This window comes from Ranitomeya variabilis, chromosome 1, assembly GCF_051348905.1.
Source record: "Ranitomeya variabilis isolate aRanVar5 chromosome 1, aRanVar5.hap1, whole genome shotgun sequence".
NCBI classification, from domain to species: domain Eukaryota; kingdom Metazoa; phylum Chordata; class Amphibia; order Anura; family Dendrobatidae; genus Ranitomeya; species Ranitomeya variabilis.
Genome location: NC_135232.1, coordinates 41,095,516 through 41,110,419, shown reverse-complemented (window position 1 = coordinate 41,110,419; position 14,904 = coordinate 41,095,516). Strand labels below are relative to the sequence as shown.

The following is a 14,904-nucleotide window of genomic DNA, read 5'->3' as shown; positions in this document are numbered from 1 at the left end:
TCCCCACAGGGTATAAACCGGCTCAGAGGTGTCTGCTTACATTTTATTCCTCTCTCCACTGAGAATACACACAGACACACACACAGACACAGGAGTGAGAATGATCTCAACTAACGACTATTTAAAAGGTCCTGGGCCAAATGTAAAAATGCCTTTAGCCCATTTAAAAAATAAATAAATAAATAAATAGGCAAAAAAAGTCACAACTAAATATAAATTGGTATTGCCATGGCTGTAAAGGATCCATTCATTTATCCCACACATCGGATACTGAAAAAAGTGCATTAAAAAGGAAAAAAAATATATATTTTTTTTAATCTAACTACTGTCTTGCAGGATAGGGTTATTTCTACTGCATAGTGTTTGCAATAAAGATGAAACCCAAGCAGCAATGGTGGAATTGCATTTTTCCCCCCAGAAAATTTCTTTTTTCCTGTTTTTCATTATATTATTTAGTGGAAAAAAAAGTTTTTCTTTTTTTAAAAAAACAAAAACAACAAATAGAAATAACAATGCATGGATGGGATTAAATCCTAACATTTACCTGTGGCGGGGGACAGCTCATCCAGCAGTTTCACCATGCCTTGTCCTTGATGCTCTGTCCATTTTTTAATAGGGGACCCACCGCCAATCTTTCGGTATTGTTCTTGAATTTTTGGCGTGCGGCGTTTGGCAATAAAAGGTCCGAGTTTACTAAAAGCATAAACAGAATATTTCTTCACATACAGAATACAAGACCTGAAGAACATCAGGAAGTGAATATCCATCCACTCTAGACCACCAGGGATCGAGTACTCCGCTATCCCAGACCACCAGGGAAGCAGGCAGTAAAGGGTTATTCCCCAACTTCAGACGTTATCACCGATCCATAGAATTAGTGATAACTTGCTGATTGGTATGGGTTCCAAGAAAATGCCATGGGCCCATTTTTGAAGTTTTGGGTTGTTTTTGTTTTGTGGACAACCCCTTTAAATATACTTTCCATTACTATTTAATGAGGCGTTTCATTATTACTGAGTAGCTCATAGTTACATAGGTTGAAAAAAAAAAAAAAGGACCTAGGTCTATCTAGTTGAACCTTTCTCCATTTTGATACTGTATGTCATATCATGGGAGTTCCCTTCGTCACACAACCCCACAAAGTGTAAATACATTAAACAAAAAAAAAAAAAATCCGATTTAAACAGTAGGTCATTTTCTGATGGCACTTTTTTTTTTTTTTTCTTCCCAAAGCACTTGGGAGAAAAATACCATGTAACACCCTACAGTCTCAGTATCATATTCACCTCTGTGCTGGAAGCGTCATGAGATCTTTGTCTAAAAATAATCTAAGGAGGAAATCGTGGACGTCATCGAGGGTCTCTGGACCACCCATGTTCAGCATCAGAATCCCGGTTTTAGGCTTCCTGGATAAAAACATATATGGCTCATAGTGAACTGAATGACATCATAAACGCAGCTCAAGAAATGGCACAAGACAGCGGGAGCTGCGGTCTATACAGAAGACTATGGCCTCTGCCAATATATATGTTAGTAAGACATTATGCAGAGTTTTATTTCCCTGCATAGACCACTTTAGGCGAAGTTCACACTAGGCGTTTTTTTTTTCTGCAGCAAAACCTGACTTCTTGGCATGAAAGAAGCACGTTTTCCTGTTTTGTTTTTTTATTGCGTTCGTCTGGTTTTTGCATGCTATATTTGCCTTTTGTGCATGCTGATAAAGCTTAGTGTTGGAAAAAAAAAGTTCTATTCCATAGAATCAGGTTTTGACAAAAAAAAAAAAAAAAAAAAAAACCCGCAGCAAGACCTGATACCTGCGTTTTTGGTGATTTTTTTTTGCAGCGTTTTTCACGACATGCTCCATATCTTAAAAAAAAAAAAAAAAAAAAAAACACAAAATGCAAAGCACAAAATACTGATGACAAAAACCACCAATGTGTGCGTGAGATTTCTAAAATCTCATGCGCTTTGCTGGTACTCTAAACGCTGCTGAAAATTTGCATTGGAAAAAAAAAAAAAAGCCTAGCGTAAACTTAGCTTTACAGTAGGGGCAAACTTTCCCCCGCACTGCATACACATTTATTGCAGATCTGCATTGAATTTTACACATTTATCGCAAAAAATAAAAGCTGACAACATGTAAATATACCAGTAACCAACATTAATTGTGACAGAGAGGAGGTGTGTGTGTGTGTATATATATATATTATATATATATATATATATATATATATATATATATATATATATATATATACACACACACATACAGACACACATACATATACATATATAGATAAGGAAACCCCACAGCAGTTGGATTGTGGCCGTGCAGATGTCACACCCATGGCGGGAGTGTGGTGCGTACCTCTTATCAGGGTGCACACGTGCCTTCGCCTCTACGCCCTGGGTCGCTGCAGCAGCTGCCGCTGTAGATTTCCACCGATGATTCAACGCAGATACATTCATCTCCGACTTCAAAGCTGCAAAATTTAAAAAAAAAAAAGTTATGTATTTTTTTACCCATTGATCTATTAATACACTTTCATTTAGGAAAAAAAAAAAAAAAAAAAAAAAGGATTTCCCCACAAATAAAAGACAGGTTTGTTTTTTTAAATTAATTTCTACGCAGCCTTATTTCCTGCCAACACTTTGGCTTTTGTAGCAGAATAATAATAATAATAATAATCTTTATTTTTATATAGCGCTAACATATTCCGCAGCGCTTTACAGTTTGCACACATTGTCATCACTGTCCCCGTTGGGGCTCACAATCTAAATTCCCTATCAGTATGTCTTTGCAGAAAAAAAATCTGCTGCAAATATTCAACGTGCGCATGTATCCTAAATAGCGTCTGTTGTCTGCAAATCCAGGAGATGCAATGACGGAGAATGGACACACGTTAGATGTGGATGAGGAAAAATAGATTAGAAAATTGCAGAACTGTCACCAGCCATTCCTACTACAGGAGGGGAAATCCAGAAAGGGTGTGTGATGCTTGTAATACCTTCTTACTGCCAGGAGAGGTCACTGTTGCAGATTATGCAGAGCAGAGATTAAAGGGGTAGTCCACTACTAGGTCACAGCTGTCTCTTCTTTTCGTATAAAAACCATAACTTTATTAAACAAATATCAAAAACAAATACTAAAGGAATCACATCATACCATACAAGTGATGAAAACACCAGGGGAGGTGCCTACCCCTACACTGGCCTATATGTTACTTTATAACATGCACCAACCTTGCGGATATATTTATTGTTAAAGAAATCCCTTCTACCTGGTGTGCCCATAGCACCCAATTGGGAAAGGAAAAAGGGAAGGCAAAACTCCCACATGATATACTATATAACTTCAAGAGAGCATAATGCCCCAAAGCAAAAAATACACAGCATAATCAATTAGTTATGCAAATAATATGATTTTATTGACACAATACAAACAAGAGTAACACTAGTATTATAGAGGATGAGGTGTATGACACAAAAGTACACCGACATAGAACTATGCACATAAAATCATGTAACAGGGATGAAATTGGAACCACAAATCCTATGTGTAATACCAATACGAACCGGGCAATAAAGTGCATATAAAGTGCATATTACGGGGATATAGAGTTATGGGTAAAAGGAAGGAGCAGAAGAATTTTGTTTCTAATGGTCCAGTGACCGATCCAACTCTAACAGAGGGGAAGCCCCAACAACCCAATAGCCGCCCCTATTGCAATATGCCCGGAAAAATGAGTATGGCTAAGCCATGACCCTTAAGCAAAGCTTACCCATGTTGTGCAATGTTCTGTGCAAGGTGTCCACAAAAATGAAGCCCCGACGCACGTTTCGCGTTGTTCGCTTCCTCGGGAGGCTGTGTGATTATGGATGGGAAATGAGTTTTTATATCATTGCCACAGCTGCTGCTGATTGCCGCGTGTGTCTTTACGGCGCATGTGGATGTGCTCACTAAACAACGCCGCGCTCCTTCCGGCAATCCCAGCGGCGTCCAGAGAAGGGGAATATCCCCGTGACGTCATAATGTCTGGACGTCGCTGTTAAAGGATGCCATTGGAGGCGCGGCCTGTCAGCGCTTCCATCGCGCATGCGCACCACTAGCGGCCATTTTGGAAAAGGGAAAGAGATGAGAAAGTGCTGGCAAGATCGGGAAATGCAGGTAAAAAGAAGGAAAAGGAACAAGGGAACGCAATACATAAACTGTACACATATCTTATCAGACTACTTAATATATGGGTGCAGAAAAACTCCACACAGTGACCAAGTGTATATCTCAGCGCGATCCATCATGCTATAAGATGCTCGTTGTGAACAAAACGCTGCCATTTCCCCTGGTTATTTGATCAGGAAAAGATTCTCCCAGCATATAGTCCATCACCTCCATATCAATAGATTTATCAGAAGCATCACCAGCAGGTAGATGTAAGTATGATACGAGAGACTAAAAAAATCAAAACAGGACAAAGAACAATGATTAAAAACACAATATTAAAAACCAAGGGAACAGAGAGATTCTATTAAGGTAATACAAACGTCTATAGAAAAGGGACGAAGGATAGTTTCTCATTTAGGCCATTGGGGGCCATAGTCCCTAGAGACACTATCCAACGGCATTCTACTTGTGCTAGGGTACGTTTTAGGTCACCACCCCTACTACCTGAGTGGACCCGATCAATGCCCCGTACCTTAAATGTGTCAGGATTACAATCATGATGTAATTTATAATGCCTCGGAATCGTTTTGAGTTCCAAGACATTATCTATGTCCCTAGCTGCCAGAATGTCCCTGACATGCTCACGGACCCTGACACGAAGCTCCCGGGAGGTGAGGCCTATATAAATTAGATTACATGCACACGTGGCATAATATACCACGTGAGTAGTGCTACATGATATATAGCTTAGGATCCAGTACTCCCTACCCCCCCCCCCCCCCGAAAAAGAAGTGGTTCTAACAATATTGCTACATGCCTTACAGGAGCCACACGGATAGCACCCCACTCGTTGTGGTCCTGAGTTGAAAATTCTAGAAGGGGCAGGAACATAGTGGCTCCTCACCAGCTGATCTTTTAAGCTTTTCCCCCTTCTTGCTGTAAGGAGGGGGCGCTCCGGCAGAATTTTGTTTAGGGTGGGCTCCGTTTTTAATATAGACCAGTGTCTCTGCAGCACCTCCCGGATATCATCCCACCTATTGTTAAAAGTGGAAATAAATCTTAGAGGCTGCTCTTTCCTATTAGGGGTAGGTCCGGGAGGTCTGCAGAGCAACTGGTCCCTAGGAGAACTCCTGGCACGTAAATATCCCTTTTTAATGACCCTCCCGCTGTAGCCCCGATCCCGGAACCGACCAGCAAGGTCCCGAGCCTGATGCTCGAAGATTCCATCCGCAGAACAAATTCGCTTCATTCTCAAAAACTGACCCACCGGTATGGCCCGTATGGTTGATCTAGTGTGTGCTGAGTTTGAATGTAACAAAGCATTGACCGACGTTTCCTTGCGGAATACGTCAGTCTGCACTACACCATCCTCACATCTTATTATTTTGATGTCCAAAAAATCTATACTACTAGTGGCCACACGGTGGGTGAGTCGAATGTTGCGGGTGTTCTGATTGAGTCCACGGATGAAATCCAAGAGAACCGGCTCGGGGCCCTGCCAGATTAACAACACATCATCTATGTAACGGTACCAGCACTGCACATGGGAAGCGGCGCATGCGCCCTCCCCAAAAACCTCCCTCTCCCAAAGGCCAAGAAAGAGGTTAGCGTACGAGGGCGCACACGCCGCGCCCATGGCAGTGCCACGATTTTGTAAAAAGAACCGGTCCATGAAAAGAAAAAAATTATGTGTAAGGATGAAGTGGAGTAGCTCCAGGATCAGGGCCCGCATCAGGGGGTCAAGGTTACTCATGCCCAGGAAGAATTCCACCGCCTCTAGCCCATCAACATGTTTAATGCTGGTGTACAGAGATTCTACGTCCATGGTTGCAAAAACCATATCTGGCTCTAAAGTAAGGCCATCCAATTTCCTCAGGACGTCCGTAGTGTCCCTGACATAGGAGGGCAGCGACTCTACTAATGGGTGTAAATAGAATTCGATGAACTTACAAACCGGGTCGCACAGCCCTCCTATGCCAGAGACAATAGGACGCCCCAGAGGTTCCACTGGGTCTTTATGAACCTTCGGCAGGAGGTAGAGGGTAGGGACCACCGGATTCTCCACAAAAAGACCCTCAAATACCTTTTTAGATATGATACCTCGTGTCAGGGCCCGGTCCAGGATCCCAAACAAAATCTTTGAGAAACCGGATAAAGGACTACATGGGAGGGATGTATAGGACTCACGGTCCCTCAATTGGCGGAAGGCCTCCCTCTCGTACTTTACTGTCGGCCAGATGACCACATTCCCCCCCTTATCTGCTGGTTTTATAACAATATCCTGCATAGACTTTAGTTCCTGCAAGGCCCTACACTGTGCAGGTGTGAGATTGTTACCCCTCTTGTCACTCGGGATTTTTTTGAAATCTTCCAGCACTAGTTTGTTAAAAATATCAATCTGGGAACAGAGTGAAAAGGGGGGGAATGTGGTACATCTCCGCACGACAGAAGCAGGAAAGGTACCTGTGGTTAATGCTTCCGTTTCTCCTGCAAGTTCTTCTAAGGCATCCAGTGCCTCCTGTTCCAGAGTGGTATCAGGTTTGAAGACATCCACAGGCTTAGAGTGTAATTTGCGCAGGAGGACCTTCCTTAGAACAGTTGTGTATCTTTCATGGCTGTAAAGTAATTGAACTTATTAGTCGGGACAAAGGTTAATCCCAATCCTAACACATTCAGTTGATCTTTAGACAACACATGATCTGACAGGTTAATTACCTCTAGGGGGGTTAGTGGGTTTAGATTTTTTTCTCCACAGATTGGGGTGGGGTAACCCAGCGTTTGTTCTTGCCTTTACGGCTCCCTGCTTTCCCCAATCCCAGCCTTTCTGTATACACACTGTTCGTTTGGCTACTACATGCTTGTTCGTCTTCCATGGAAGATATAGATGAGAAGGAGTTATGGTGTATTGGTGGCTTTACTTGGGCAGGTTGTTTTTTCCTCCACCTGTACACATGATTATTTTTGTAGTCCATCACATCCCTTTGATATTTCTTAGTCTTTGATGTGACAATATCTTTTTCCCATCTCTGAAAGTCCCCCTCTAATTCATCATTAAGTTTATTCTTAGCAGTCACCGACAAAGTGCTGTGTAGGGACTCTTGTAGAGAAACGATCTCCTTTTCCACCTCTTTTAAGGAATTGGTATTAGATTTAACTAATAATTCCATGTAGCCTCTCGAACAATTCGAGGACAATCCTTCCCATTCTTTTCTGAGGGATTCATCTTCTACAGTAAAAGAGGGAAAGACTTGTACCCTTAACCCCCTAGGGATCAGCCCCTTAGCTAGGTAGCGCTCCAGGAATTCCCTGTTCCACCATAGACGTGTTTTCTTGTTAAATAAAGTTTTCAATTTCATTACAGAGTCCTCTGTTTCTCTTGAATTAAAAACCCCAATTGAGTCATCACGAAATACCTCATCCAATTTAGTGAGCCACTGTTTTTCACGGGCTCTATGATCCATACGATCGGTGGGAGAAGCTGTGAAGATACACAGTAACAATATTACTTTATAACATGCACCAACCTTGCGGATATATTTATTGTTAAAGAAATCCCTTCTACCTGGTGTGCCCATAGCACCCAATTGGGAAAGGAAAAAGGGAAGGCAAAACTCCCACATGATATACTATATAACTTCAAGAGAGCATAATGCCCCAAAGCAAAAAATACACAGCATAATCAATTAGTTATGCAAATAATATGATTTTATTGACACAATACAAACAAGAGTAACACTAGTATTATAGAGGATGAGGTGTATGACACAAAAGTACACCGACATAGAACTATGCACATAAAATCATGTAACAGGGATGAAATTGGAACCACAAATCCTATGTGTAATACCAATACGAACCGGGCAATAAAGTGCATATAAAGTGCATATTACGGGGATATAGAGTTATGGGTAAAAGGAAGGAGCAGAAGAATTTTGTTTCTAATGGTCCAGTGACCGATCCAACTCTAACAGAGGGGAAGCCCCAACAACCCAATAGCCGCCCCTATTGCAATATGCCCGGTACAATGAGTATGGCTAAGCCATGACCCTTAAGCAAAGCTTACCCATGTTGTGCAATGTTCTGTGCAAGGTGTCCACAAAAATGAAGCCCCGACGCACGTTTCGCGTTGTTCGCTTCCTCGGGAGGCTGTGTGATTATGGATGGGAAATGAGTTTTTATATCATTGCCACAGCTGCTGCTGATTGCCGCGTGTGTCTTTACGGCGCATGTGGATGTGCTCACTAAACAACGCCGCGCTCCTTCCGGCAATCCCAGCGGCGTCCAGAGAAGGGGAATATCCCCGTGACGTCATAATGTCTGGACGTCGCTGTTAAAGGATGCCATTGGAGGCGCGGCCTGTCAGCGCTTCCATCGCGCATGCGCACCACTAGCGGCCATTTTGGAAAAGGGAAAGAGATGAGAAAGTGCTGGCAAGATCGGGAAATGCAGGTAAAAAGAAGGAAAAGGAACAAGGGAACGCAATACATAAACTGTACACATATCTTATCAGACTACTTAATATATGGGTGCAGAAAAACTCCACACAGTGACCAAGTGTATATCTCAGCGCGATCCATCATGCTATAAGATGCTCGTTGTGAACAAAACGCTGCCATTTCCCCTGGTTATTTGATCAGGAAAAGATTCTCCCAGCATATAGTCCATCACCTCCATATCAATAGATTTATCAGAAGCATCACCAGCAGGTAGATGTAAGTATGATACGAGAGACTAAAAAATCAAAACAGGACAAAGAACAATGATTAAAAACACAATATTAAAAACCAAGGGAACAGAGAGATTCTATTAAGGTAATACAAACGTCTATAGAAAAGGGACGAAGGATAGTTTCTCATTTAGGCCATTGGGGGCCATAGTCCCTAGAGACACTATCCAACGGCATTCTACTTGTGCTAGGGTAGCACTACTCACGTGGTATATTATGCCACGTGTGCATGTAATCTAATTTATATAGGCCTCACCTCCCGGGAGCTTCGTGTCAGGGTCCGTGAGCATGTCAGGGACATTCTGGCAGCTAGGGACATAGATAATGTCTTGGAACTCAAAACGATTCCGAGGCATTATAAATTACATCATGATTGTAATCCTGACACATTTAAGGTACGGGGCATTGATCGGGTCCACTCAGGTAGTAGGGGTGGTGACCTAAAACGTACCCTAGCACAAGTAGAATGCCGTTGGATAGTGTCTCTAGGGACTATGGCCCCCAATGGCCTAAATGAGAAACTATCCTTCGTCCCTTTTCTATAGACGTTTGTATTACCTTAATAGAATCTCTCTGTTCCCTTGGTTTTTAATATTGTGTTTTTAATCATTGTTCTTTGTCCTGTTTTGATTTTTTAGTCTCTCGTATCATACTTACATCTACCTGCTGGTGATGCTTCTGATAAATCTATTGATATGGAGGTGATGGACTATATGCTGGGAGAATCTTTTCCTGATCAAATAACCAGGGGAAATGGCAGCGTTTTGTTCACAACGAGCATCTTATAGCATGATGGATCGCGCTGAGATATACACTTGGTCACTGTGTGGAGTTTTTCTGCACCCATATATTAAGTAGTCTGATAAGATATGTGTACAGTTTATGTATTGCGTTCCCTTGTTCCTTTTCCTTCTTTTTACCTGCATTTCCCGATCTTGCCAGCACTTTCTCATCTCTTTCCCTTTTCCAAAATGGCCGCTAGTGGTGCGCATGCGCGATGGAAGCGCTGACAGGCCGCGCCTCCAATGGCATCCTTTAACAGCGACGTCCAGACATTATGACGTCACGGGGATATTCCCCTTCTCTGGACGCCGCTGGGATTGCCGGAAGGAGCGCGGCGTTGTTTAGTGAGCACATCCACATGCGCCGTAAAGACACACGCGGCAATCAGCAGCAGCTGTGGCAATGATATAAAAACTCATTTCCCATCCATAATCACACAGCCTCCCGAGGAAGCGAACAACGCGAAACGTGCGTCGGGGCTTCATTTTTGTGGACACCTTGCACAGAACATTGCACAACATGGGTAAGCTTTGCTTAAGGGTCATGGCTTAGCCATACTCATTGTACCGGGCATATTGCAATAGGGGCGGCTATTGGGTTGTTGGGGCTTCCCCTCTGTTAGAGTTGGATCGGTCACTGGACCATTAGAAACAAAATTCTTCTGCTCCTTCCTTTTACCCATAACTCTATATCCCCGTAATATGCACTTTATATGCACTTTATTGCCCGGTTCGTATTGGTATTACACATAGGATTTGTGGTTCCAATTTCATCCCTGTTACATGATTTTATGTGCATAGTTCTATATCGGTGTACTTTTGTGTCATACACCTCATCCTCTATAATACTAGTGTTACTCTTGTTTGTATTGTGTCAATAAAATCATATTATTTGCATAACTAATTGATTATGCTGTGTATTTTTTGCTTTGGGGCATTATGCTCTCTTGAAGTTATATAGTATACTGGCCTATATGTACCTACCAGCGGAGGTGGGCGCCCCCGCTCCACGACGGCTTTCCCTGCTCACCCTATAGGGCCCTATGGTGGCAGGGAGTGCGATAGAGATTGAACAGGTAGGTGAGAAAGGAGGGATATATATACACATTTCTTGGGTCAAAAACGTGTTTTTAGCAAGCTGGTACTATAGCTTCTTAATAACTGAATGGTCCTGCCCTGACTTACTAATACAGACTTATGTGGATGTACTTAGATAACTATTCATTCCCCTAGTTAATAATATTTGGTTTTAGTGTCGCTCTGGCTATCTAACTTTTGTTGGACACATTGTCCTGGATAAGCCTGAATTCATAACATCTGCATCGGGCTAGAGGGAATTATTGTACAATAGATATCTACTATATAATTGTCTAAGGGTCACTTCCGTCTGTCCTTCTGTCTGTAACGGTTATTCGTTCGCTGATTGGTCTCGCCAGCTGCATGTCATGGCTGCCGCGACCAATCAGCGACGCGCACAGTCCGGAAGAAAATGTCCGCTCCTTACTCCCCGCACTCACTGCCCGGCGCCCGCATACTCCCCTCCGCTCACACAGGGTTAATGCCGGCGGTAACGGACCGCGTTATGCCGCGGGTAGCGCACTCCGTTACGGCTGCTATTAACCCTGTGTGACCAAGGTTTTTTTTACTATTGACGCAGCCTATGCAGCGCCAACAGTAAAAACATCTAATGTTAAAAATAATAAAAAACGATTATATACTCACCTACGCCGCCTTTCCTGCTCCTCGCGATGCAACCAGCACGTTCCGGTGGCACAGATGGTCTGGTAGAAGGACCTGCCATGACGCCACGGTCATGTGACCGCGATGTCATCACACCCTGGGACCGGAAGATGCCGCCTGCACCGCACACAGGCGACAGAACTACAACGCGCCTGCGGAAGGAGAGTATATGTTTATTTTTTATTTTTTTAACCTGCGTTATACGTGGATGGGCAATATACTACATAGCTGGGCAATATACTACGTGGCTCTGTGCTGTATACTACGTCATTGGGCAATATACAATGTAACTGGGCAATATACTACGTGGCTGGGCAATATACTACGTGGACATACATATTCTAGAATACCCGATGCATTAGAATCGGACCACCATCTAGTGTGTATATATTTTCCCACATATTAGCACATTAGGTAAATGTGATTTAGTGTCCAGGGATATGTAGGAGGACTTCTTGGTAGTCATTCTCCTTCAATCTGTCTCCTCTCACCGGTGTCCCCGATCTATAGGTCCCAGGGGGGCCTCCGATTAGTATCAAGAAATATCGCGGTGACATCCAGATTATAAAATCAAGAATCAGAGAGTCTGGTGTGTAATACGAGAAGGAAGCTGTTCCAGCTTAATAAATAGGGGAATGAATAGTTATCTATAAGTACATCCACATAAGTCTGTATTAGTAAGTCAGGGCAGGACCATTCAGTTATTAAGAAGCTATAGTACCAGCTTGCTAAAAACACTTTTTTGACCCAAGAAATGTATAGATATCCGTCCTCTTTCTCCCCTACCTGTTCAATCTCTATCGCACTCCCTGCCACCATAGGGCCCTATAGGGTGAGCAGGGAAAGCCGTCGTGGAGCGGGGGCGCCAACCTCCGCTGGTAGGTAGGTACATATAGGCCAGTGTAGGGGTAGGCACCTCCCCTGGTGTTTTCATCACTTGTATGGTATGATGTGATTCGTTTAGTATTTCTTTTTGATATTTGTTTAATAAAGTTATGGTTGACACAGCTGTGAGCTAATGTAGAATTGATCTCCTAGGCTACGTTCACATTAGCGTTGTGCGACGCATGCGTCATGCGCCCCTATATTTAACATGGGGGGCGCATGGACATGCGTTGTCTTGCGTTTTGTGACGCATGCGTCATTTTGGCGCAACTGTCAAGGCGCAGAGGACGCAGCATGATGCAGTTTTTTCTGCGCCAAAAATCATGCAAAAAATGAACGCATGCGTCACAAAACGCTGCGTTGTGCAGCCGACGCTGCACAACGCAAATGTGAACGTAGCCTTATAAAATTATTGTTTAGGACTGTGTCCACTACTAGGACAACTCCTTCTTCATCTAAACGTTTGGCACCCCATAAAATAAAAAAGCCTATACTCCCTTCCTGGTTCTGGCTCCGTTCCAGCCTTGTCGGCGGTCCCGGGGCTCTCATGCGGGGTTGTGACACGTGATGCCCGGCGCCCAATAGGCACCAACGTGTCCTGTCAGGGATCAGCTGCAGCCCGGACTTCCTCTTCATGATCGATTCCGACATCAGGCGAGGACAGTGACGGCAGCGCTGATTGGGTGCCGGACAGCGCACGAGAGATCCGGGACCGCGAGTGCCGACACCACTGGAACGGCACGACAGACTCTTATAAGCTTTGCTCTTTGGGGCCAAACATTTAGATCGAGAAGGGATTGTCTTAGTAGTGGACAACTCCTTTAAATCTTCAAAACCGAGATGTGTGTGTGTCTGCGTGCGTGCCTGCGTCTTTCCTCCAAGAACCATAACTTTTTTTTTTTTAATTTTTCAGTTGACATAGCTGTATTTTTTTTTTAACCAGGGGTGGAGGAGAGATGTAGTTTTTAGTGATGAGCAAGTGTACTCGTTGCTCAGGTAACCTCCCAGTATTTGTTAGTTAGTGTTCGGAGATTTAGTTTTCATCGCCTCAGCTGAATGATTTACAGATGTTAGCCAGGCTGAGTACATGTGGGGGTTGCGTGGGTGCTAAGGAATCCCCACATGTAATCAAGCAGGCTGTTAGCTGTAAGGGTATGTGCACACGTTGCGGATTTGCTGCGGATCCACAGCTTTTTTGAGGTGCAGAAACGCTGCAGATCCGCAATTGATTTACAGTACAATGTAAATCAATGAGAAAAAAAAATGCTATGCACACTTTGCAGAAAATCCGCTGCGGAAACGCTGCGGTTTAAAAGAAGTAGCATGTCACTTCTTTTTTGTGAATCTGCAGCGTTTTTGTACCCCTTCCATTATAGAAAACCGCAGGGGTAAAAACCGAAGCAAATCCGCAAGAAAACTGCAGCAAAAACGCACAAAAAAGCTGCGGAACCGCACAAAAAACCACAGGTGCGTTTTCTGCCAGGAGAGAGAGAATCCGCACCAGAAATTCCTAAGCCTAATCCACAACATGTGCACATAGCCCAAATCATTCAGCTGCTGCAAGGAAAACTAAGGCCACGTGCACTCGTTGCGGAAAGGTGTGCGGATTTTTCCACACTGATTTTGGTAAATTCGCAGGTAAACCGCACTGTGGATTTACTGTGGAATTACCTGCGGATTAACCGCGTTTTTTTCCACGGTTTTTGTGCGGATTGCACCTGCGGATTCCCATTATGGAGCAGGTGTAAACCGCTGTGGAATAAACAACGCTACATTTCCGTGCGGTATTTTCCGCAGCATGTGCACTGCGGATTTGGTTTTCCATAGGTTTACATGGTACTGTAAACTCATGGAAAACTGCTGCGAATCCGCAGGAAAATCCGCAACGTGTGCACATAGCCTCAAACTCCGAGCAGTCACCCAAGCAACGAGTACACTCGCTCATCACTAGTGGTTTTAAATGACACCATTCAATGTACGAAAATAAAAAACGAGGAATTAGAAAAAAAAAATCCAAATGGGATGAAATGGTGGGAAATTTTTATTTGAATTTTGCAAAAAGGAATACATTTTTGATTTGCGTTGCCAATTTTATTTTATTTTTTTTTTTTCCAGTGGAACGAACTGGGAGGAGACCTCTCAGCATGGCAAGCCGACGTTTTTCATCTAGCCCACATTGGGGTCCATGCAACATTTTTGATAGCTGGGTTTTTTGTGTGTCCGTATGCAAAACACAGAGACATGTCAGTGTTTGTGGGAGGGCACCGATCACACGGACCCATTAAAGTCAATGCTGTCCGCGTGCTTTTTTAAAGTCATAGGGTTAAAATTGAAACAAATGGTTTCAAAACACGGACCAGAAACACGGATGGCCTACGTGCACACACGGATAACTCCGGGACCGGGAAATATCTGGACGTGCGAGACTGGCCTTATGGCATTTACCATATAGGTTAATGAATTTATATTTTGATAGACCAGACTTTTATGGACATGGTGCTGCCAAATATTTTTTTTCAATGTCAAAAGGGAGCAGGTTTGCGAGTTTTACTTTGTTATTTTAGTTCTCCAATGGGACTTGAGCCTGCGCTTGTTCCATTACTTCTACT

At 43.3% G+C, this 14,904-nt stretch overlaps 1 protein-coding gene across 1 annotated transcript in view; it reads right to left on the bottom strand.

The window, feature by feature from the left end:
• Nucleotides 1-14,904, bottom strand: part of FECH (ferrochelatase) — a 47,726-nt gene that overhangs the window by 24,933 nt on the left and 7,889 nt on the right. The window contains exons 2-4 of the mRNA XM_077282495.1: nucleotides 2,369-2,483; nucleotides 1,287-1,406; nucleotides 545-693 (exon numbers count right to left, since the gene is read on the bottom strand). Of these exons, the coding sequence (XP_077138610.1) occupies nucleotides 545-693; nucleotides 1,287-1,406; nucleotides 2,369-2,483 (384 nt within the window). The remainder of the gene's footprint in view (nucleotides 1-544; nucleotides 694-1,286; nucleotides 1,407-2,368; nucleotides 2,484-14,904) is intronic.